Raw genomic sequence first — 24584 nt, forward strand, 5'->3', positions numbered from 1 at the left:
ATGTAAAGCATATTTGTAAATGCCATGAGCTTGTCTCCTTTCTTCTTCAATGTTTGTCCTCACTTTATGTCACTCCAAATGTTTGAAGTACCTGAAAAACACTAAAAGAGAGGTTAAATAGTGTTAATAGAAAACTTTTTCGCAACCAGTATGATATAACACCTTTGTCGATATTGAAAGATTTTATGAATTATTTAGATGCTCGACTTTGAAATATATTTAAGAAATGTGTTCTTTTAAAGTGTTATTCAAAAGTTAAGAGATATTCGTGGTATAGTTTTAAATAAGACTTCCTTTTTAATAAAAGTTATTTATGTAAGATTGAGGAAAATTAGTTACTAGAATTTCTTTAAGATTATTTTTAATTTTAGTAGTATTTCTTAGACTTGATTATTGATATTCATGAAAATTTGGTTAGGCGTGATTATTGATGTTGATGAAAATTTGGTTAGACGTGGTTATTGATGTTCATGAAAATTTGGTTAGACGTGGTTATTGATGTTCATGAAAAGAAGGCTTTGTATGGTTTATTTTAAATTAATAAAAGTATCCTGAGGTTTAAATTGGCCAGAGTTTAGTATGATGAGTATATGTCTCGTGAATATGTTAAAGTTGGTGAAAAATAAATAAAATAATAAATAGTTAAGTTAAAATTGGAAATGTGTGAATTTATATTCTTTATATATTTATTATGTGATTAATGTGTTAGCTAATTAAGCTTGGCCTAGAAATAAATATGTTGATTGTGTATTTATCTTGTTGGACGCACCTACGAACTTGATGAGAACAAAATTATTTCTGGATATTTTGTCCCAGATATTTTTTTGGATGGCATTAAAAATAAAAATAGAAATAAAGAGGGCTGCTGTTAGCAGGGGAGGGGGAGAGCGTTTTCGAGAAACAAGAGAGAAGACCAGAGGGAGCGAAACTCACCCAACCTCGTTCTTCTTCTTCAATTATTTTTCTCTCCTTTTCTCTTTAGAACCAAAAACCCTTTTTATGCCAGTTCTTCTTCTTCTTCATTTTTGTTTTTCCTCTTTTTCGGACCAAACCCTAGAACCGTGAGCAATGAGGATTGGAGGCTGCCAAGGGTAGATTTATTGTACGAATTGGTGAGTTGAGAGATAGCCGTGAGGACTTCGTATCAAGGTATGGGAAGTTAATTTCCTGTATGATTGATGTTGTTTATGATAATTGATAAATTGGGTGCCATCCATGTTTATGTTGGGGTTTCGTAGGGGAAATGTTAGTAATGAATACACATAAAACTTGTTTTACATTAGCATGTATAGACTTGGCAATGGGGGTGGTATGAACTAGAAGGACATTGATGAATAATGGACAGTAGAAACTGAATTGCATGATTGATTGAAAGTATATTTAATGATTCGTCCTAGATGATGACCTTAATGCTGTTTTAAGTAGTATACATGTTGCGTCATATGGTAGAATAAAAATATGACAGACATAGAGTGACCTTATGCTCAATGTGAACCTCTTGTTTGACATAAGAGTCTTGTTGCCTAGTTTTAATTATGAAGCTGCAATGAATAATATAGAAGATATGTGTTTCTGTTTATGGAGTGCTTGTGACGTGACTATCATTTGGTTTGGTATAATTCCTTAGTTTAATAAAATGGGTATAAAAACTGGTTGCTGTTTTGCTATTTTTTTTACACTAGAAATGGTGCTGTTTTTACTGTTTCTGTCATGAAAATGCTGCTGTTTTACCTTGTTTTTGCCATGAAAAAGGCTGCTGTTTTTACCCTGTTTCTGCTCAGAAAAATGTTGCTATTTTTAAAGTTTCTGCACCAGAAAATGTTGCTGTTTGAATGAAAATGCTGTATCAGAAATTTGCTGTTTGCTGATTGAACGAAAATGCTGTTTGGAATTTTAAAGTTTTGATGTTTTGGGTTGAAAATCTGCAGAATCTACTTGCTGAAATTGCTGTAAAAATGATATAAAATACTTGCTCTAATTGTTGTAAATATGACAGAATATACTTGCTTAATGGCTGTAAAGAAACTGCGTAAAATGCTTGTTGGTTGCTATTATAATTTTGGTATAATATGCCTTGTTGTCCTTGCTGAAAAATAATTGCAGGATGGTATGATTTATACATTGTCTATGGATTGGTTGGTTATGTCAGAGTGGAGTGTTGAAGGGGTATGATCAATCTTATAATGATATGGGCTGTTATATACATCTGGATGTATTCGATCTGTATATGCTGGAATTGCAGGTTATGTCATTCATTATTATGTGTTAGGATGCATAATAACTGTTGAAGTCAGATGGGTTTTAAGTGGCATGAGATAAGGGTAAAGGGGCATATTTGCTATTATCCGTTGTTCAGATTTTAAAAACACATCTTTAATGATTTGTAGCTCACGCAAATTACTTATTAGGTAATTTTAAATCTGAGAAAATGATTGGATAAATAAAGCTGTTATAATGCAAATTTGGTCTAGTGTAGCTGGGTGTTTAAACTTGTAAATGATATGAAATCACTTGATACTATAATACTGAATCTGTTTGAGTTTGTTAATTATTATAAGTTGTTGTTAGGTGTGTTTATATGATGGGAGAATAAGTGTAACATTGATTTAGCTTTTTTTAATCTGTTAGCCATTTTGGTAATAATAAATCTATAGTTGAATGAGTGCTATGGATACTAAATAAAACTGTTCGTACATTGACATTTACATATTGATAATGAACTTGGTTGATTATGTTTGAAGATGTATGAAGGTTATAGATATTATAATTTTGCTTAATTAATTCCAGATTTGTATATGATTTTTTATGATATGAATCAATGAGGCTGGTGGAGATAAATTGATAGCTTGTGATGTAGAGATAGTATAATTATTGTGCATTTAAAAATATTGGAATGTAATTGAGAAGTTGATGGTTGTTTTAAGTAGTTCAAATACAACACCATAGCAGTTGTTACTGCACCGCTGTCTCCAGCCACCATCGTGGAGCATCCATCACCAGCCACCACTGTGACGCCATAAAACCAATGCCATCCAGGTTGGTCCTCCGTTTCCTTTCCTCACAAGTAATCATTAAAAGAACAAAACTAGACAGCTCCATAAGGAATAAAACGCCCTAAGTATCTGTTTGTAATCTTGTATATAATTCAGTAAGAGACAAACGAAAAACCACCAAACAAACAAAACACATTGTGCTTTGTTACACTTAATTTTGCTTGGCAACCAATTTGATTTGCTTCCAGAAGAATTGCTCCACAATGCACGTCCAGTTTTCTCTCACAAATTTCTTATCAAAGTGACCTTATTACGGTAACGACGAGTTCATTTTACTTTAATATTTATCCAAATTCATTGCTTTTTTTGAATCAGAATACCATTTAAGATTATGTGAAGACTAGATATTTGTGGATGGTTCAGGATTAGATATTTGTGGATAGTTCAATAGGGTCCGATAGCAACATAAATAGGGTCCACAAACCTTTCAAGGATTGGCTATGGTATCCACTTAGAAGGTGCTAAGTCAACCATGTAGAGCTGGCTTAATAAGGTGGTATATGCCTTCATTTATATACTATTATTTAGCCATTTCTTTAATTGATTTGGGATCTCCAGCAAAATTTATAATGTAACCTCAACTTCTCACTTTAGAGGAATTAAACCTTCCTGTAAAAACATCTTTGGAAACGGCATTGAATTTTACCATCACTCAAGGCCGAACCAATGTTGACGCCAATTACTAGAATTGTTATAATAACACATTTAAAGCACCGAGGAAAAATTGCAGCAGAAACCAAATCCAGCATTTCACAATTTTGCTTTCACAACCAGTTTCTAAATCTCCAACTCAAAAACTTGTATATTTCTAACTGAATCCCAAATCTGGAAAAGTGGGGCTGAACCCTTTTTCAGTTACAATGAATGAAAATGACTTTAATCAAAAGGTTCAAGCTTTTAGCAGTTTTTGTACCTTCATGACTTTGCCTATATTCCACCTCATCTTTTGCGCCTTCAGCTATTTATAAGCTGGTGTGCTCTCCGCTATTGATTCTGCCACCCTTTTGTATTTGTGCTTTTGTTATTATCTGATTTGTTGCCATGCTTTAGATTGATGATTATGGTTTTTGTGTAGTCTCTCTCTTGGTAATTGCTGAATGGAAACTAGAAAACTACTATCCCTTTTGAGAACTTGTAAGAATTCGAAGTCACTGAAGCAAGGCAAGCTCATTCATCAGAAAGCTGTAACATTGGGATTGCAAAATGATATATATTTATGCAAGAATCTGATTAACTTATATCTTTCTTTCCATTTGTATGATCATGCAAAGTGCGTTCTTGATACAATGAAAAACCCATGTGAGATATCCTTGTGGAATGGCCTGATAGCTGGTTACACTAAGAATTACATGTATGTGGAAGCCCTAGTGCTTTTTGAGAAGTTGTTACATTACCCTTACCTGAAACCTGATAGTTATACTTACCCTAGTGTTATTAAGGCTTGTGGGGGGTTGTGTAGGTTTCTGTTGGGAAAAATGATCCATACATGCTTGATAAAAACTGGTTTAATGATGGACATTGTTGTTGGAAGCTCTCTTGTGGGTATGTATGCAAAATGCAATGCATTTGAGAAAGCCATTTGGCTGTTCAATGAAATGCCTGAGAAGGACGTGGCATGCTGGAATACCGTAATTTCTTGTTATTACCAAAGTGGAAACTTCAAAGAAGCCCTACGGTATTTTAGCATGATGAGGAAATTTGAATTTGAACCTGATTCAGTTACAATCACAACTGCTATTTCCTCGTGTGCCAGACTTTTGGATTTGAACAGGGGAATGGAGATTCACAAGGAGTTGGTTAATAGTGGGTCTCTGCTGGACAGTTTCATTACCTCTGCTCTTGTTAACATGTATGGAAGATGTGGTCACCTTGAAAAGGCTCTAGAGGTTTTTGAGCAGATGCCTAAAAAGACTGTTGTTGCTTGGAATTCCTTGATTAGTGGATATGGTTTGAGAGGTGACAGCATATCATGCATTCGCCTTTTCAAGAGGATGTACAACGAAGGAGTCAAGCCATCTTTGACTACTTTATGTAGTTTAATGATGGTTTGTTCACAATCTGCTCGACTACTAGAGGGAAAGTTTGTACATGGATATATAATACGAAACAGAATACAACCTGATGTTTTTATTATTGGTTCACTTATGGATCTATACTTCAAATGTGGAAGGGTAGGGTTAGCGGAAAACATCTTTAAATCAATACCAAAGTCCAAGGTAGTTTATTGGAATATCATGATTTCTGGATATGTGACTGAAGGGAAACTTTTTGAAGCCCTTGCCCTGTTTAGTGAAATGAGAAAATCTTATGTTGAGCCAGATGCTATTACTTGTACCAGTGTTTTAGCAGCTTGTTCTCAACTAGCAGCACTAGACAAAGGTAAAGAGATTCATAATCTGATCATGGAGAAAAAATTGGACAACAATGAAGTGGTTATGGGAGCTCTCCTGGATATGTATGCAAAGTGTGGCGCAGTAGATGAAGCATTCAGTGTTTTCAACTGTTTGCCAGAAAGAGATGTTGTGCTCTGGACTTCAATGATTACTGCTTATGGGTCCCATGGTCAGGCCTATGAAGCTTTGGAGCTTTTTACTGAAATGCTGCAATCCAACGTAAAACCTGATAGGGTTTCTTTTCTTGCTATATTATCCGCTTGTGACCATGCTGGGTTGATTGATGAGGGATGCCATTACTTCAATCAAATGATGAATGTTTATGGCATTAAACCTGGAGTTGAACATTATTCATGCTTGATTGATCTTCTTGGACGTGCTGGAAGATTGCATGAAGCATACGAGATTCTACATAGAAACCCTGAAATCAGGGATGATGTTAGGTTGCTAAGCGCATTAGTTTCTGCATGCCGTTTGCACAAAAATATTGATCTAGGAGTTGAAATTGCTAGAATTCTTATCGATAAGGATCCTGATGATTCATCAGCCTACATTCTCTTGTCAAATATGTATGCTTCTGCACATAAATGGGATGAGGTACGGAAGGTGAGATCAAAGATGAAGGAGCTTAGGTTAAAGAAGAATCCAGGGTGTAGTTGGATTGAGATTAACCAAAAGATCCTGCCTTTTTTTGTTGAAGACAATTCACACTTGCATCTAGAATCTGTTAATAAATGCCTTTCATATCTCACTGGTCACATGGATGATGAGTCTAAACCATTTATATATCATTTTGATGTTGAAACACTGAGACTTTGCTAGTTTTACAGTTAGCTTGGAAGCTGCAGGGGATGGCAATCCTAAGACAATGATTCTTTGTGTGAGTAACTAGCCTTTACATAATCCAGAAAAGGACCAAAAATAGCACAAAAATAAATTTGCCTTTGCTTTGCTGGATTGCTAGCTGGATTAACGAGGCTACCTTTCATAATATATGGAAGAAAATGTACTTTATTCAAATGCTCATCTAATTTTTTCTATTTAAAGTGTATGCTCACAAAGAATGAGATCTTCTCTCTTTTAGAGGTCAAATAACTAACAAAGTTGAGCTTTAGAGCTGATAGATTTGCTAGTTAGCACAAGAGCATTGTATTCTTACGTAGGGCAATTAAATTTGTGGCTTATCTATTCTTACTGTTTACTTTATCTATACCATTTTGTTTACAGTTGTAATCAATCTCCCCTGTAACTATCATGTGTCAACCTTTTCAACCTTTTTTTCCTGCCCATTTGATGGTTGTTTCCTAATGTTATGTAAAAGATGGGTAATAATTAAATGGGTGCTTGTTTTTAATTTTCCCCCACTTTGTTATCATAGACATTGTCAAACTAACTTTGGTATTGTGTTATATAAATTTGGTGTGTCTAAGTGAGCTTTTAAGCAGTGATTGAATGAAATCTATTTGGTCCCTGAATGAAATTTATAAGGTTTTAGCCGTTAGATACATTTATGAATTAATGTTTGATTGAGATTATTACTGTTACTTAATAATCCATGTTATTGCAAAATTAGTTATTTGGTTCCTGAATAAAATTTTTAAAAGTTTAAAAATTGCTAGTGATACTAGGGATTTGAGGATAAAAAAGAAAGAGTAGGAAGATGGGATTTTGTAGTCTTGGAACGAAATTGTCACTAAGTCAAAGCAATAGAAGAGTGAAAGGGTTATGAGATGATATGATTGCATGTTGAGAGGCGAATGGGGAACGTTCCAACCTTCAATTTGAGGCCACCACTGCTGGTAAATGAACTAGCAGCAATTTCCATGGGCAGATCTGAGCAATTGGAATATGAAAGAGAAGAACTCCTTTGGGAGATGGTGATGTTGCTACCGATGTTGAATCTAATCTCCAAATTTTCTCTACTTTGAATTGTTCAGGATCAGCAACTTGATTTAATGATTGTTGCTTGGTATGTTCTTGAATATGGGTTCAGGATATGCTGATTTGCAGGTTTAATGCACATGGGCGGGTAGTAATGTGAGTTCTGATTTTGGATTCAGTTCTCGATTAGGCACATCTTTCTTGTCAAGAAAACCATGCAAGGATTAACAACTTTTCTGGGTATGACTTATTCTCTTGCATATACATTGAAGAGTCCACTTTGGCCATTATGTCCTCTCTGTAGAAAATAAACGTGATACACACTATGATAGGACTTTTCAATTCACTGTGGTAATTTTTATTGAATCTTGATAACCTTTAAATAAGTGCAAATAGGACTTTGGGCCAAGTACAAAGAATAAAAACTAAAAACAAAATATAACTGACTCAAACTAAAAACAACTACTTAATTTATCTCTATCTTATATCAACTAAATAAAATAATAATGTACCTAAATAAATGAAAAATCAAAACTACCAATCCCTATTTTATCTTTATCAAAATCAAACTAAATATTACTAGACCAAACTAATAAAATAAGACTCAAACAAAATTACTAATAAACCCTTAAAATATAAGTTTAGCCAACAAAACTCCCTTGTAAACTTAAATTTTCCATCCTTCATCTTTGCACCTTGGTTTTCCAGGTGCATCATCCCACATCAGGTTTGCTTCTTCGATTAAGAAATTGGATTCTTCATTTTTTTTCTTGTTGGCAGTGTTGTCTTTCACCTTAACTGAAGTCTTTAATGTTTTGACGATCTGGTTCTTTAGGTGACTTCTCAACCATCTTGACCGACCTTTCAGCAACATTGCTTGACTTCTTCACCTTGTTCGAAATTTTACTCATAAGATTTTTTGCTTTCTCAGCATATGAGATTCTCATACCTGGATTCTTTTCAACATCTTCATCTTCTTTCCCGTTTTTGTTTGGTTCAAGAACACTAGATGCTTCATCCTCTTTGTCTTTCACCGCCTTCATCTCTTCAAGCTCAACCCTCTGTGTATTCATAATCTCATTAGCTTCATCCAAAAGCCTCCCCATCTGCTGAATGTCTTCATCTTTTCGTTTGAGTTTCTTGTCCAAGTTTTTCTTCTCTATGTTTGTCGCACCATTTACCAAGCTCACTTCATCCATTGTTGGGAATGAGCTCTCCTCCATTTCCGAGCACTTCATTAGCATTGCTAAGTTCTTTAACAACTTGGCGCTTAATCGATCGACCTTCACCTCTTGGCTCTTGACAACCCGGTTTTCTATTTCTCGGCTCTAAATACCTAGTCTCCTGCTGTTCGACCTCAAACAACTCAGTCTGAATTTACTCGGCATCAAGGTTCTTGGTCTCCTGTTGCACTACTCAGAGTTTTCAGAAAACAACAAAATCCCCATTACTTCTTCATCTTCTTCTGAAAGAAGGTTTCTCTCACTTTTCTTCTCAATTCAATATAATTTAGCAATGTGATCGGGCTTACCATAGTTGTAGCACTTCCTCGATCTACACTTGTTTGCATAGTGGTCATGCTTGCCACACTTAAAAGACTCCACTTCTAATTGATCTCCTTGGCTTTTCCCCTGTCCTCGACCGTGTTAACACATTAGCAAGTGTACCAAATCGTATCAAGTAATATAAAATTAGTAAAACCAAGTATCGTTTTCCAAGAGACTCATGTTTACTTCACAATTGTGTAATACCTTAATTAATCAAGACTTAAAAAATATTTTGTTGGTGTTTATATGCAAATGCAACAAAAGTAAATATGAATGCAAATTGATCAATTGAGGCTTAACACAAGAATGAATGGATGAAGTTGATAATATGAGATGATGATGTTGTTGGGGTTAGATTTCACCTACTTCACTTTCATGCATATTAGAATTCATCTTCTTTATTGGAATGTTAATGTCACTTTCTGAATTACTTAGAATCCGATGTCTCGGCGTAAAAAGCCTAGTCTTGATTATTAGATAACAATCCCTTGAAAACTCTAACAAATCAATTCTGCATTAAGAAAAGAAGCTTAAGACAACCAAACGTCCTATCCCTATCTCTAGGCAATATTCCATTTGGATGAAATCCTCTAGATCATGATTCATAAGATATTTCTCAATACTCAAATAAATCAAACATCATGAGTGACCAAAACAGAACAAGCATTAAGAACAAGAGAAAATCACCAACATTCAATGAAAGAAGCATAAAATGTTTAAACCATATTAAAATACATGAAAGTTTAGAGGTTACATCATCCCCAACAACAAATAAGTTTAGTTCTCCATTGTCATGGAGAACCTTGGCTTACAATGGAAGAATGAATGAATGAAAACCTTAGAAAGTGAGAAGGAAAGCTCCAGCATGCCCAATCTCCCTCTAAAGGGTCGAAATTAGCTTTTCTGTGCTTCAGCCGTCCAAAGATGTGAACCCTAGAGTATAGAAACCCTTAAATAGAACCAAATTGGATGATGGGCCAATGTTGCTGGCACTCAGCGCCCCAACTAAGGGCGCCCAAGTGTGACTGCAAAGAGACTGGCCGTCAGCGTCCTGACTAAGGGCTTCCTGGCGTCCTACGGTGTGACTTGTTGGCGCTCAGCGCCCCTAGAGGGGCGCCCAAGCGTGACTGCGAGGATAGTGGCGCTCAACGCTCCAAATGGGGGCAGCCAGGTACCCTTGCGAGACTTGTGACGCTGAGGGCCCCTAAAAAGGGCAACCAGGTGTCGTACGGTCCTTCTTCAACCTTCTTCCAGCCTTCTTTCCCAATGCTTATGTTGTCCCTCCTGGGTTCCAACTCCTTGATACTTTTGCTCCTCTTCCAATCATACCAATAACCTACAAAATTGAGGGAATTAGTGATCAAATTCATAAAATATAACCTCTCTTCACTTATTCACCAAATTCAACTAAAACAAGCTTCCTTTGTTGATGCAACATTCGCTATTTTTTTGAATCTCGACTCATCTCCTGTGTTGTAGAGAAAATACAATGCTAACCCATCTCTTGCACGTATTTTCTTCAACACTGTCATCTATCCCTCGTCTGATGTTCATCCTCATCGGGTTCATTGTACATGTCTTCCACCATATTCCAAATGTCTTGTGATCTCAGCAACACCTTCATCTGTAGGCACCAATTATCATAATTGGTCTTTTTTGTCAGTTGTGACACACTCATTTCATTGACAACGTTTGTCATCTTCCTCACAAAACACTCAAGTACTCACTATTTCCCTCACGATGTTTGACTCTCCTCTCTCTTTTTTTCCCTTCTCGGTACTTTGAGCATAAAGCTCTAATACCACTTTGTAGAAAATAAACATGACACCCTTCAATTCACTGTGATAATTATCATTGAACCTTACAACTTTAAAATAGGTGCAAATAGGGTCTTAGGTCAAGTATAAAAAATAAAAACTAAAAACTAATAACAAAAGACTCAAAATAAAAACAACTACTTAATCTATCTCTATCTTATATAAGCCAAATTAAATGACTCAAAATAAAAACAACTACTTAATCTATATCTATCTTATATCAACCAAATAAAATAATACTGCATCTTTATTTAGATGGAAAATCAAAAATATCAATTCTTATTTTATCTTTATCAAAATCAAACTAAATATTACTATATCCAAACTAATAAAATAAGACTCAAACAAAATTACTAATAAACTCCTAAAATTTAAGTTTAACCCAACATTCTTTGGTAACTATGACCTCCTCTTGCACGAGGTATTACTATTGTTGAAGTTTCAATCACTAAAGCTAAATTTTCATCTTTAACCTTGGTAGGCACACAAAGAAGTCTAGTGACTAGCCGTTCATTCAAGGAACTTGATCACCAACTAGAATATGGTCACATACATAATTAAAATTTAAATGCAAACTTCTTAGAACCAGGGTGTTTTTGCTACAGGTTAGACCATATCATGGTTTGTTGTTTGAGGGAGACTCTCTCTAGGTTTCATCAAAGAGATGTTGAATGTGGTTAGCAAAATCATCTTGGACCTTCTTCCATAAAAAACATATCTGAAGGATCTTAGTCATCAGGCTCAACTATTGCCATAGAACAACATATAGCCAGAAGTCAAACTTTTGTCATGGAGATTTAAGTTTAGCAGGAAGAGCATTAGCTTCCTTCTCCAAATGGTCATGGTATCCTTGATCAAGAAGCCACTCATCTGAAGCATATACTATAAAAGTAATTGTTCAAGTTAAGTTTTGCAGTTGCAATAAATGGAGTACTAGAAAAAAAACAAAGGATTTGCAAAGGCCATTTCAAAGACGGAGCATGTTGTACTGAATATACCTAACAACATCAAGTATGTTAAAAGAGAGAACTAAGGGCAGCACAATTTCTCGTATTATGAGTTCTATTGTTAGAAATTTGTCTGCTAATTGGAGAGAGATATAAAAAAGAGTATCTCTTTTAATTGGTTAGCAAAATTTGTATGTGTAGTAAAATTTTATTGTCTGAATGAGTCATATGTTTAAAGTGTATCTAGGCCACTGTACAGTCAGCTTTCTGATTTTACAGTAAATTTCATTCACCTCCTTCCCTTACTTTGGCCTGTTGAAGTCTTGAATGTGAAAGTTTGGTGTGGTTCAATCTTGAAACTCTTGCTGACTAGTGTTTCATGTCATGCAGCACTGACCATTAAGTATCTGATTTGCTGCAGCACACTTTCTCCAACTTAACTGATTTGCTGTCTTATGGTATATATTTTTGCAAAGTTGAAATTTTCTTTTGATTGAGCAGGTAAATTATAAAGTTACTGAATGTGTACACAAAATCAGAAAAAGAAAATCTAACTGGGATTGGATTTCTGTAAAAGTTATGGTATTTTAATGATTGGTTGTTATTGTAAATTATAATCAAAATGATTTTTTAAATACATTTATTAGAAGTGATTGAACCTAAAACGATATAAACTTTTATGTAAGAAAAAGAAATCAATGTCTGAAGTTAAAAAGAGAGTTTTGTTCAAGAACATAAATAATGCAAACACCTTTTTATAATTTATTATTATCAAATTTCAGCTTATATACAAATATTTTATACACAATTTATTTTCATAAAAAGTAACAAAAGAAAAAGACAAGTTTCCCAATTTTAAATGCTCTAGATGAAAGGATCGGCAACATTAATGAAAGCTTCCCAGTTCTCTCCTGCTTAAATATTTTACAAAATTAATTCACTCAATATAGTGCATATAATGTTAGACAAAATTCTCTAACAATTCTTGTTTTGAAGTTTAATTATATTAAGTTTAACATAATATCTAAAATAAAATAGTGTTTAATAGTTTAGGACAATATATTAGAAGTGTTAAACGTTATTATTTAAAGTGCTTAAATGATCTATAGCGACTGTCTAGGATTGCTAAAAGTTATATCTTAAACATTTTAAAAGTTATTCAAAATAAATAAGTGTTAAATGCTAGTATTTGTATCATGTCTAAACGTTTAGGTCGTTTAACATATTAAATGCATGTACGTACAATTACTCTTTTGTCTCTTGTGTCATGCTGTATTTTCTGTATAGATTATCAATTTTATGAAAAAGCTTGTTGATAATTAGAATGACATTAAGAGATATGAGGATATTCAAGAAATGTCTTTTACATGTTTTATGTCTACTATTTTCGTACATTCAACAGAGTTTCTTTGTCAAGATGTAAAATTGCTTATGACTCAATAGAGTTAAATGTTCTAGACAACTATCCTAGTGTTGATACTAGGAGTGGTGAAACTCGTCTAACCAATTTGGTTAGTTTATATATCAAAAGTGGTTAAACTTATTTTAGTGGAACCCCTTAAAAGTGGTTAGTTTGTAAACCAAAAGCGACTAAACTTATTTTATAACAGACCATCGAATCGCTAAAGTGTATAAAAGAAAGTTAAACTGTTTAGGATACAAACAACCTTGCTAAATGCTATATCCTGAATGCTTTAAAAGTTACTAAAAACAAACAAACACTAAATGCTAGTATTTGTATAATGCCTAAAGGCTTAGGTCATCTAACACATTAATACACATACGTATAAGTACTCTTTTTTCTGTTGTGTTTTGCTCTTTTATTCAATTCAAATTATCAACTTTATGAAAAAACTTGTTCAGAATCAGAACAACATTAAAAGATATAAGCATATTAAAGAAAGGTCTCTTGTATGTTTTATGTATGCTCTTTTTGTACGCTCAACACAGTTTCTCTACCATAACGTAACATAGCTTATGACTCTACCTTAAAGGCTACTAACTAGAAGAAACTCAAAAGCTATGAGTTACAAATTCTTTTTAAAGAAGTCTATTTAAAGAAGTTTGCATGAAAAGAAGAGAAGAACTTTTGTCATCAAGAATATTGCTATGCTCTCTGCTCTCTTTCTAAATCTCTTAAGAATTTTCTTAAAAATATCTTTTTACAAGTTTTCAAAATTTCTTTGTAATATTTTATATCCTTCCTAAGAGAGTTATCTTATGTCATGTAAGATTTCAAAAACACCTTTGTTGTGTTAGATTCAAAAGTGAATTCAAATACTTGTCAAGTTTAACTTAATATAGTTAAATGTTTACACAACTGGTCTTGTGTTGATACTAGGAGTGGTGAAACTCATCTAATTAGTTTGGTTAGTTTTTAAACCAAAAGTGGTTAAACTTGTTTTGGTGGAACCCCTTAAAAGTTGTTAGTTTGTGAACCAAAAGTGGTTAAACTCCTTCTTTAATAGAGAATCAGATCGCTAAAGCATCTAAAAGAAAGTTAGACCGTCTATGATACAAACAACCTCGTTAAATGCTATATCCCAAATGCTTTAAAAGTTACTAAAAAAAAAACAAGCACTAAACAATAGTATTTGTGTCATGTCTAAACACTTAGGTCGTCTAACGCATTAATACATGTACGTATAAGTACTCATTTGTCTATTGTGTTCTGCTCTCTTATTCTGTGCAAATGATCAACTTTATAGAAAAGCTTGTTCAAAATCAGAATGACATTAAAAGATATGATGATATTTAAGAAATGTCTCCTACATGTTTTATGTATGCTCTTTTTGTATGATCAACACAATTTCTCGACAAAGACATAACATAACTTATAACTCTACCTTAAAAAGTACTCCCTAGAAGAAACTCAAAAGCTATGAGTAAAAATATTTTCAAAGAAGTCTACTTAAAGGAGTTTGCATGAAGAGAAGAGAAGAACTTTTGTCATTAAGAATATTGTTATGCTCTCTGCTCTCTTTCTAAAGCTCTTAAGAGTTTTCTTAAAAAACTCTTTTTACAAGTTTTCATAAGTTCTTTGTAATATTTTATATCCTTCCTAAGAAAGTTATCTTTTGTCTTGTAAGATTTTGAAAACACCTTTGTTGTGTTAGATTCATAAGTGAAATCAAACACTTGTAAAGTTTAACTCAATAGAGTTAAATGTTCTAGACAACTTGTCTAGTGTTGATATGATGAATGGTGAAAATCGTTTAACCAGTTTGGTTAGTTTGTAAACCAAAAGTGGTTAAACTTGTTTTAGTGGAACCCCTTAAAAGTGGTTAGTTTGTAAACCAAAAGTGGTTAAACTCGTTTTATAACGGAGCATCAAATCATTAAAGCGTTTAAAATAAAGTTAGACCGCCTAGGATACAAACAACCTCGCTAAATGTTATATCCTAAACGCTTTAAAAGTTACTCAAAACAAACAAGCGCTAAACACTAGTATTTTTGTCATGCTAAAACTCTTAGGTTGTCTAACGCATTAATGCAATGACATACAAGTACTCTTTTGTCTGTAGTGTTCTGCTATCTTATTCTATGCAAATTATAAAATATATGACAATACTTGTTTAGAATCAGAACAATTTTAAGAGATATGAGGATATTCAAAAAATGTCTCTTGCATATGTTTTATGTCTCCTCTTTTTGTATGCTTAACACAATTTCTCTACCAAGACATAACATAGCTTATGACTCTACCTTAAAGGCTACTCCCTAGAATAATCTCAAAAGCTGAGTAACAAATCTTTTTCAAAGAAGTCTATTTAAAGAGGTTTGCATGAAGAGAAGATAAGAACTTTTGTCATCAAGAATGTGGCTACACTCTCCTCTCTTTGTAAAGCTCTTAAGACTTTTTCTTAAAAAAATATTTTTACAAGTTTTCAGAAGTTCTTTGTAATGTTTTATATCCTCCCTAAGAGAGTTATCCTCTATCTTGTAAGAATTCAAAAGCACCTTTGTTGTATTAGATTCATAAGTGAATTCAAACACTTCTAAAGTTTAACTGAATAGAGTTAAACGTTCTAGACAACTAGCCTAGTATTGATATTAGGAGTTGTGAAACTCGTATAACTAGTTTGGTAAGTTTATAAAACAAAAGTGGTTAAACTCATTTTAGTGAAAATCCTTAAAAGTTTTTTTTAAGGGAAAACTAGACATAACTTAGTTTGAGTGAATTAGTATAAAATCAAAGTGTGTTTTTCTGCCTTTATGTTTAAACAAGTAATATTCAATACTATTTGTAAAAAGTTTTTAAAACACTATTCAAATCTCCTTATCTAGTATTTTCCCGTGTTTGAAACAATAGTGTCTAATGAAAAGAAATTGTCTAGGATAATACGCTAAATGCTATACGTGTGTTAACATCCTAAACGCATGATGTCACTCTAAAATAAACTTTGCTAAACGCTATAGTACACGTTTCAAGTTAAACACTAATGAACGTCTACTGTTTAAATACATGTACGAATAATGCTTTCTTGTTTTTGTGCATGTACAAAGTTTTATTCAAAAGTTATGCATTGGTTCAGAAGAACGTTAAAAAATAGGAAGACATTCTGGGAATGTTTTCTCAATGCCTTCTGTTTGATATATCCGTACAAGCAACACAGTTGGCTCTAGAAAAGAAATATAGCATTTGACCTCATACCAAAAGACTATACATCTACATGAAAGTCAATGTTCTGAGTAAAGGATCTTTCTCAAAGAAACCTATATAAAGAGGATTGCATGAAGAGAAGACAATAAGAATCAAGAATTATTATTGCTCTTACTTTGTCAACATTCTCTCTTGCTTGCATTGTTTAACCTTTCTTTGAAAAGAAAATTTTGGTTCCAAGTTTTTAGATATTTTTGTATTGAAAATAAATCCTCTCTACAAGAGTTATCATCTAGACTTGTTTTTCACAAAAACACTTTGTTGCTTTTGTCAAATCAGAAGTGATTTATGAAGTTACGAGAAAACACTAGAATGGGGTTGAATAATGTTTTCATAACCCTTTTTCATTTTCACCTAGATGGTTAGGCATGCTGTACATAACACTCATGAGTTAGTTGTACTTAACTATAAATGTAATTCCATGAAGATCGTTTACAGAACTAGCTCAATATTCTCCAATAGATGTATAAGCAGTAATATATTAAAGATGTAAACGCTAGCTAAAGATTTAATGCTAACTTGAGCGTTGACTGTCTTCACCAAGAGCTAGTTACAAACAATTTTTATAATGGTTCACTCGTTAGAGCTACATCGAGTTCTTCTCTAAGTTAACTGAGAGCGTTTTATTAAATATTCAATGAAGTACAATTGAGTGTTTTAAACTACTCCTGGTGTTCCTAGTCCTATTGAGTAACGATTGTTACTTCTGACTAGTTGAGTCTGACTCAGTCTTGATTGCGTAGTATTATTCAACACTCCTTGTATCCCTAGACGCTTCTAGTATCGTTTGTGATACATCGTCTAGTTAAGTATTACTCACTCCTGGTTGTGAAGTATTATTCACCACTCATGACATCCTTGATCATCGAATAACCTCTAGTTACCCTAGACCAGTTGGGTATTCTCACCACTCTTGGTTTCTTAGTCAACAAGTAGTTGTTAATTACCCTTGACTATATGAGTATTCGCACCACTCCTGGTGTTGAGTCACCGGTAAGTGTACCGGATCGTACAAGTAATATAAAATGGTACGACCAAGTATCGTGTCCAAAGAGACTGTCGACACTAGACAGTCGTGTGATAACTCGATTAATTAAGACTTAAAAGGAACGAAATCATTGGTTTAGAATGCAAATACAGAAAATTAAATATGAATGCAGTTTTGATCAATTGAAGAGTAGCACAACGATGAACAAATGATGTTTATGTTATGAGATGAATACGTTGTTGGGGTTAGATTTCACTAAGTTTATTCTCATGTATATAAGAATTCTTCTTCTTTCATTAAAGTCAACGTCACTCACTAAATTACTTAAAAACCGATCCCTCGGTGAAGAAAGCCTATCCTTAATTACTAGTTCATATGATTTCTAGCATCCCTAATAATTAATTCTTAAGATTATGAGCTTAAGATGACCAAGACTCATACCTCATCCCTGAGAAATACTGCTCTTGGGAATAATTCTACAAGAACCTGAATTGTAAGGAACCTCCCGACACTTATGCAATTCATACATCTTGCTATGAATGAGTTAAACAAAGCAAACATTGATCACAGAAGAATTACCCTAACAATTAATGAAAGAAGCATATATTATTAAGAATCAATTCAAATACATGAGAGTTCACAAGGTTACATGATCCCCCAACAACAAATAGAAGTTAGTTCACCATTGTCATGGTGAAACTAGATGTACAATGGAGAAGAATGAGATAGAAAAACCCTAAAAGTTGAAGATGGAGGCTCCCACATCCAAATCCGCCTTCAAAGAGTGGAAGAGTGTGTTGTTGGGCCTCCTCTGCCAAAGATACAAAACCTAGGGCGTCTGGGTCCTTTAAATAGAGCGAAATCAAAACAGAAACAAAGCCCAAGCCCATCTCGTTGGCGCTCAACGCCTCACTTAGGGCGCCCGGGCGTGCTGCGATACTAAAAATAGCACTCAGCTTCACTCGGAGGGCAAGCAAGCATGGTTCTTCAGGAAAAGTGGCGCTCAGCGCCCCCAAAAAGGGCGCCCAGGCGGTGTACGATGGCTTTGGAGTCGAGGGCTCCAAAAAGGGCGCTCAGGCTTCGGGCGTTCCTACTTTCTGGTGCTTTTTCAGATCTTTCTGAGCTCCATCTCCTTGGCACTTCAACTCTGCTTCCATATTATCTCATTTTCTGCCAAAACAAGGGAATTTAAGCATAAAATCATCAAGTTCAACCTTAACATGATTTCAAGCAAGTTCTAAGTAGAAAAAAGGTGCATTTAGTATTAAAATCACATCACAGATAACAGTATTTTCAACCGTTATCACAACCCCAAACTTAGAAGTTTGCTTGTACTTAAGCAAAACAAAATATAACTCAGCTTTTCTCAACAATTACTACAATGGCTCAGCATATTTCAAAAGTTTTTCTTCCAGGACAAGTAATCACTTTTATCAGCTCATCATAAAGATGTCAGTCAAGATGTACAAATGCCTTAATTCAATCAAACTCAATGTGATGCTCATGTACTTCGACAGATGCTATCCTTAAGAATGATCAACCAACCAAGCAAAGATGAAATCATGAATTCAAAGAACTACTCCTCACCAAGGAAAGTGTTTCACTCAAGCACTCAAAAGTATATCACTCAAACACTCAAAAGTGTATCACTCAAACTCAAAGGTGTATAGTGAGGTGTTGGTGTCTCTTTCACTCTGCTATCACAATGTCACACAAATTAACTTTGCCTTTCTTTTAACCACAATCAATCATACTCACAAGCGAGTTTTCATCACAAGGTCTTTTCTCGGCTTGTAGCTTGGCTAGGCTAAGAAGAACATTGGTTTTTCTGGACAACAAAATCCTTGAGTTAAGAGAGACATTTATGATTTCATCACTCAAGCACATCCTTTCTTTCCCAGAACCATCTTCACTTATTCCCAACTTTTCCTTGCATTGAGCTTTTTCTTTTCTTTTCATTTTTCCTTTCTTTTGCTTTTGCTTTTCATTTGCTCACTGCTTAGCTCAATGCTTTTTCTTTTGATCTCTTTTCTCAAATTTCCTAGCAACCCCAAACTTGAACCTTCATCAATACCCCACAAATGTTCTCAACTTAACTCAAGGCAAAGATTTTCGAACAGGGTTTTCAAAACATGCTTAAGGCTCAAGGTTCAAAGGTCAGAACAAATTGTTCTCTTTTCATTGGGCTAAAATCATGTGTAGGCTAAAAAGGGATAAAAAAAAGAAGGCCTTGATCATATGAAACCGGCAAGCAAGTAGTTCAATCACAGAAAATTTGGACAAAATCATTCATGCTTTCAAAGTAATAGCAACTATTCACAAAAAACTCTAAAGCCTAAACCTCACACAGGTTACTTTCAAGTTCCAGAATTCAGATAAACATCCTGCTCAGTATCTCAATCAACTTTTTACCTCAAGCATCTGTTTCATACAAACTGTAAGCCATCACCTTATATAAGCACATCATGCATCATCTCAACATCACCTAATAATAGAGCATCATAAAGCACTACTGCAGCACAGTTAATTCAAGCCAAGTACATCAACCTGTACTAAAACATAAACACGAACATAAATTAAAAAGATAAGTTTAGAAAGCTGGGTTGCCTCTCAGTAAGCGTTTCTTTAACGTCACTAGCTTAACACCATTAAACTCATGTCACATCTTTGATCTTGGTGTTCTCCTTTCTTTCTCCACACCAACTTATCTTCAGCAGCTTCCTGTTCACCTTCTTGACTCTTCTTGAAATTAGAGATTCAATCTTTATCATTCCATCAATTCTGAGTTCTTTTACAACAACCCATAATTTGTTGTTGAATCTCACTGGTATGCCTGGTCTAAGTTCTTCATATTTTTCCAGGAAGTCTTGATGAACACTTCTTTCTTTACTGTCTTTTTATTCTTCCTTCACCATCGACATAAAACACTTTTCACCTTTTCTTGCCTGGCTTAGCAGCTTTTGTACTAGTCCTTAATGCATCTTCACATGCAGCTTTGAGACTAGTCTTCTTCACTTGGATCTTCTGCTCAACATTGAAGACGCTGAATATCACCTCCTCTTCTTGGTCTTTGAGTGCTATAGTTCCATCATCAACATTGATGATAACCTTGGCCGTTTTCATAAATGACCTTCCAAGAATAATAGGGGTCCCCAAATCTTCCCCCATCTCCATCACCACAAATTCCACCAGGAATCTAAGATTGTCTGTTTGAACCACTACATCTTCCACCACACCATAAGGCTTCTTAGTGGATCAATCCGCCATTTGCAAAGTCACCTTTGTAGGCTTGACTTCAAGATCACCAATCTTTTCTATCTTCTCCCACATTATTCTCCTTTTCTTTTCTCTCAACTTCACTTTTTTTCTCTTCTTTTTCTTCTCTCTTTTAATTCAACTTTTTCTTTTCTTTCTACTTCTCTCTCATTTTCCCTCTCATCACTCACGCTCACAATAGTCTTGCACTCTTTCTTAGGGTTAACTTCAGTATTAGGCCAAAAAACTCTGTTAGGCATCTCCTTTAACTTCTTGGCCAGTTGACCAACCTGTATGTAATTATTTAATATTTATTTAAATTTTTTATAATTTTATAGAATTTAATATTTGATTTGTTTTTGTGAGCCCTTTAGAAATAGAGAGAGTATTAGAAAAGGTAGAGTATTTTAAATAAGGTTTAATAGCCAATTTTGTCCCCAGTTTCGTTGACAAATGTCAATTTAGTCCCTCGTTTTAAATGTGTTTGAAATTGATCCTCATTTTTTAAATTTTGAGTCAAATTAGTCTCTTCCGTTAAATATAACCAAACAGAGTTAATGGGGTGATGATCTGGCAGGAGTCAGTGGTTATGTGTCATAATTTACTTGTGTGCGTACTGACGTGTTATGAGGTCACGAAACTCAAAGTCAGATCAACATGAACAACCAAAACCCCAGACCCAAATTCAAAACGGAAAAGAGGATCAAAAGCTCCAATTCATCTCTGTTTCACACCAATCAACATGACAAGGTTAGGATGATGAAGCCTTCCAAGGGTCTTGATCTCATCATGGAATTGTTGAACACCTTGGAACTATCCAACTGCGAGTCATTTGACTGCCACCAGGATTCCTGATGCTATCTCCGCCTTGTATGTTGCCCCAAAACCTCCACTCCCAATACAGTTGCCAACATTTAAATTTCCCGTGGCTTGGACAACACTTTCAAATGTCAATGTGACCCCAATATCAGTTAACACTGTAACTTCTTTTATTGAAGACCCAACAACCCTGGAGCTTGGCTTCCACTTCCATGTGTAAAAGAATAGAACAATCAGGGCTATAAGTACCGAAACAATGGCTGAAGCATAAATTATAGATGCTATTTTGATAGAATTGAAGTCACTCTCACTCTTCTTGACAATAGCTTGCTCTATTTCCGAATTACAAGAGTTATTATCAATCGGCCCTGGTTGATTTCCTGATGGCACAGTCAGAGACACTCCACGGCAGGGACTTACGTATGGATTCCCAAAATTTGAAAGTCCTAACCTCTAAATTCCCAATTTAAAAAACCCTAAATTCAATCCCAATTTGAAATCCCCATTTCAAACCTTGGCTCAAAACAAAACAAGACCAAAACCTGCAAGGAAGAGACAACAACCCACATTCCCAAATCAGAAATAAGGTCAGGAACCCTCTGCAAGATGACCCAGAAAAGGAGAAACGGAAGGAAGCTCCCTCCTTCCGTTGCGAATCAAAATGGAGAGAAGAAACCTCCGCCATGCCTTCATTGCGCCTTTGCTGGCTACACCCTCGCCGCGCCGCGTTGTCGCCTTCCCAAACAACCAGGATCGCAACTCTTCTCTCAACGTCACACCGCGAGTCACCGACCAGGATTCCACAATACTAAGCCACAAACCAAGAATCCCCTTCTCCAAGGTGGGATGATCCGCGAATAATGCACATAGACATGAGGAACGAAACTGATTAGGGTTTGCTTGCTCGAGATAAATGGCAGAGAGAAGAAATTGGGAAAAGAACTTGTGAATATGGTTTGTTGAGAGGAACCAACAATAAGGAAAACAAACTGGTGCTTCCCCTCTTTGCAAGGCCAAACCAGAACTATTGGGAAAGGGGAAGAAGAGAGTTGTTTCCCTAGCCAACCTCTCACACGAGACAAAGAGAAAGGGAACGAAGCATCTTATTGCGTCAACCCAACAGTGACACGTAAGCACTATCTTTTGCCACATCATCAATCCATTAATGTCATTTGTTTCTATTTAAAGGAAGAGACTAATTTGACTCAAAATTTTAAAAATGAGGATCAATTTCAAACACATTTAAAATGAGGGACTAAATTGACATTTGTCAATAAAACTAGGGAGAAAATTGGCTATTAAACCTTTAAATAATGATACTTCCTTATTTTATTTTAGAAAATATCCAAAGTATAAATAGAATTTTAGAATAAGGAGTTTCATTATCTAAAAGTTTTATCTCTCAAGAACTCTTTCCCTTAAACTTTCTCTGCAATCTCTTTAGAAATTCTCACCATTCTCTCATTTGTTTGAATATTCAAAGCCGCCTGAGGAATCATTGAGGCGAGATCTTCCTTCTTGTCCGATTGATTTCAGCTAAAGAGTAAGTTGAAATTTTACCCATTTTCCCCTAAATTTCTAGTGCGTGAATGTGAGGGGTTTCTTTCATCTTTAGGGGTTTGGGTCTTTTCTAAGGCTCTTTGTGGATCAGTGATGGTAAGGGTAGACTCTGATCAAATTATTGTAAACTGTAGGAGCCAATAGAGGTTTTGAAGGTCTGAGCTATATGTGATGGTTTAAGGACTATTGCTAAGTCTTTTTAGACTTGCTTAAGTTGATAGTTGCAGAAAATATGTAAGGAAAAGTATTGAATAAAGTTTGATTGGTTTAAAGTGGTCAAATAGACATGAGATAGCAAATATGAGTTGGGAAGGTATTTTTAAATGTTACTATAGGTAGAAAAGACTCTAAGTCATTAGAAGGTAGGGGAAAAGTGTCCAGGTCAAAATTAGAAGTAGAGTATTTTACTGATAGCACTAAGTGTCCAAATTAGGCGCTGAGGGTTGAAAATGCAAAAATTACGCTCTGGGCGCTAGTGTTCTAGCGCTAGGCGCTATTCCTGGGCGCTACTAGGCGACACTATAAGAGTTTTGGATGGTTTTTGGGGTTTTGGGTGTTCGTTTTGGACGTTCTTTAAGTCGTTTTGGGGGTTTGGACCCTTCCGAAGCTATTGGTGAGGGTTTCAAAGTTGTTTTCCTTGCTTAAGTTTGAGTTTAAAGAAGTTTTGTGTTGTTTAGTGGTTCTTCTTGGGTTGTTCTTGTGTATTAATGTATATGGGATGGTTTCATGTGATTTTTGATGACTTGTTGGGATTGTTTATGGTCCTTTGAAGTATAATCAATGTTCTATATGTTTGTATGCAATGTAAATGTAAAAGGTTATATGTACATGGTTTCAAATGGATTCTTGTCCTGTATGTAATGTATATATAAATATAGGGGTTATATGAGAATGAAAAGTGGTGTGTAATGTAATATGAGAAAATTGTGTTATGAGAAGAATCTCAAGTAGAGATTCTATATTCTAGCAAGTTGTAAGAGAATGCTTGATAGAGAGACTACGGTAAAAAGGTATCTTGATTTTCTACCAATGATATAACTCATGTAGAGTTGAATGAGGTGGAAAAGAGAATGGCAGGAAGTCTTCACCCAAGTCCACTAGGATTTTGGAGTAGAAGATTTACCTCATGGATAGGAGGTCGAGTTACCCTTGTTTCTAACTCTGAAGTATAAATACTACCATGAGTGCATGCCTTTAGTAGTCTATATCAACATTATATCTAAATAATTGATTATAGGAGTCTTTTGGTGGTATAACTGACTTTTTGATTTTTCTTAAGTGTTAATTTATATTAAAATATGAAGTATTATTTTATTCACTAGCTTACCCAGTTTCTTGTTTCTGTTTATCTATGTGTTTGATTTAAAACTTCGACTATGATCACAATTTGGTGTGAGCATAGGAGGTTTTAGGAGACAGTTTACCCGTAATGGAGTAGAAGGATGCTCTAGAGGCTTGAGAAGGAGTAATATATAATTATGTGTATAGCTGTAAATATTTTTGAGGTTTTATATAATAGTTTACCTCTTTTTGAATACTCTATATATATTAAAGTTGTAAATATGTTTTTATTACTATAGTTATTTCCTCATATAACTGTAATGATGAATTTACATATTCTGTCTGATTGTTATGTTTTATCAATATTATTATGATTTTTT

The 24584-nt window shown here is 34.6% G+C and overlaps 1 protein-coding gene across 17 annotated transcripts; it reads left to right on the forward strand.

The window, feature by feature from the left end:
- Positions 1-823: 823 nt before the first annotated feature.
- LOC108342962 (pentatricopeptide repeat-containing protein At5g27110) lies at positions 824-24346 on the forward strand. 17 transcript variants are annotated; one of them, XR_008249783.1, is made up of 4 exons: positions 824-1149; positions 2928-3308; positions 7457-7567; positions 12029-12156. XR_008249783.1 is itself a non-coding variant. In XM_052878771.1 (4 exons), exon 4 carries the CDS (start codon positions 4151-4153, stop codon positions 6266-6268), a length of 2118 nt encoding a protein of 705 aa, XP_052734731.1. In that variant the 5' UTR covers positions 824-1149; positions 2104-2166; positions 2925-3036; positions 3242-4150; the 3' UTR covers positions 6269-6805. The 17 variants fall into 17 exon arrangements, 8 of the variants coding, with proteins under 8 accessions (XP_052734731.1, XP_052734730.1, XP_052734732.1 ...); XR_008249779.1 differs by lacking the exon at positions 12029-12156 and adding an exon at positions 11297-12018; XM_052878771.1 differs by lacking the exons at positions 7457-7567; positions 12029-12156 and adding an exon at positions 2104-2166 and having other exon boundaries at positions 2925-3036; positions 3242-6805.
- Positions 24347-24584: the final 238 nt, after the last annotated feature.

This window comes from Vigna angularis, chromosome 6 (genome assembly GCF_016808095.1).
Source record: "Vigna angularis cultivar LongXiaoDou No.4 chromosome 6, ASM1680809v1, whole genome shotgun sequence".
Lineage (NCBI taxonomy): Eukaryota > Viridiplantae > Streptophyta > Magnoliopsida > Fabales > Fabaceae > Vigna > Vigna angularis.

What these genes read in the sequence shown, in the direction of transcription:
- LOC108342962 (XM_052878771.1), top strand. Translation starts at nt 4,151, where the DNA reads ATGGAAACTAGAAAACTACTATCCCTTTTGAGAACTTGTAAGAATTCG.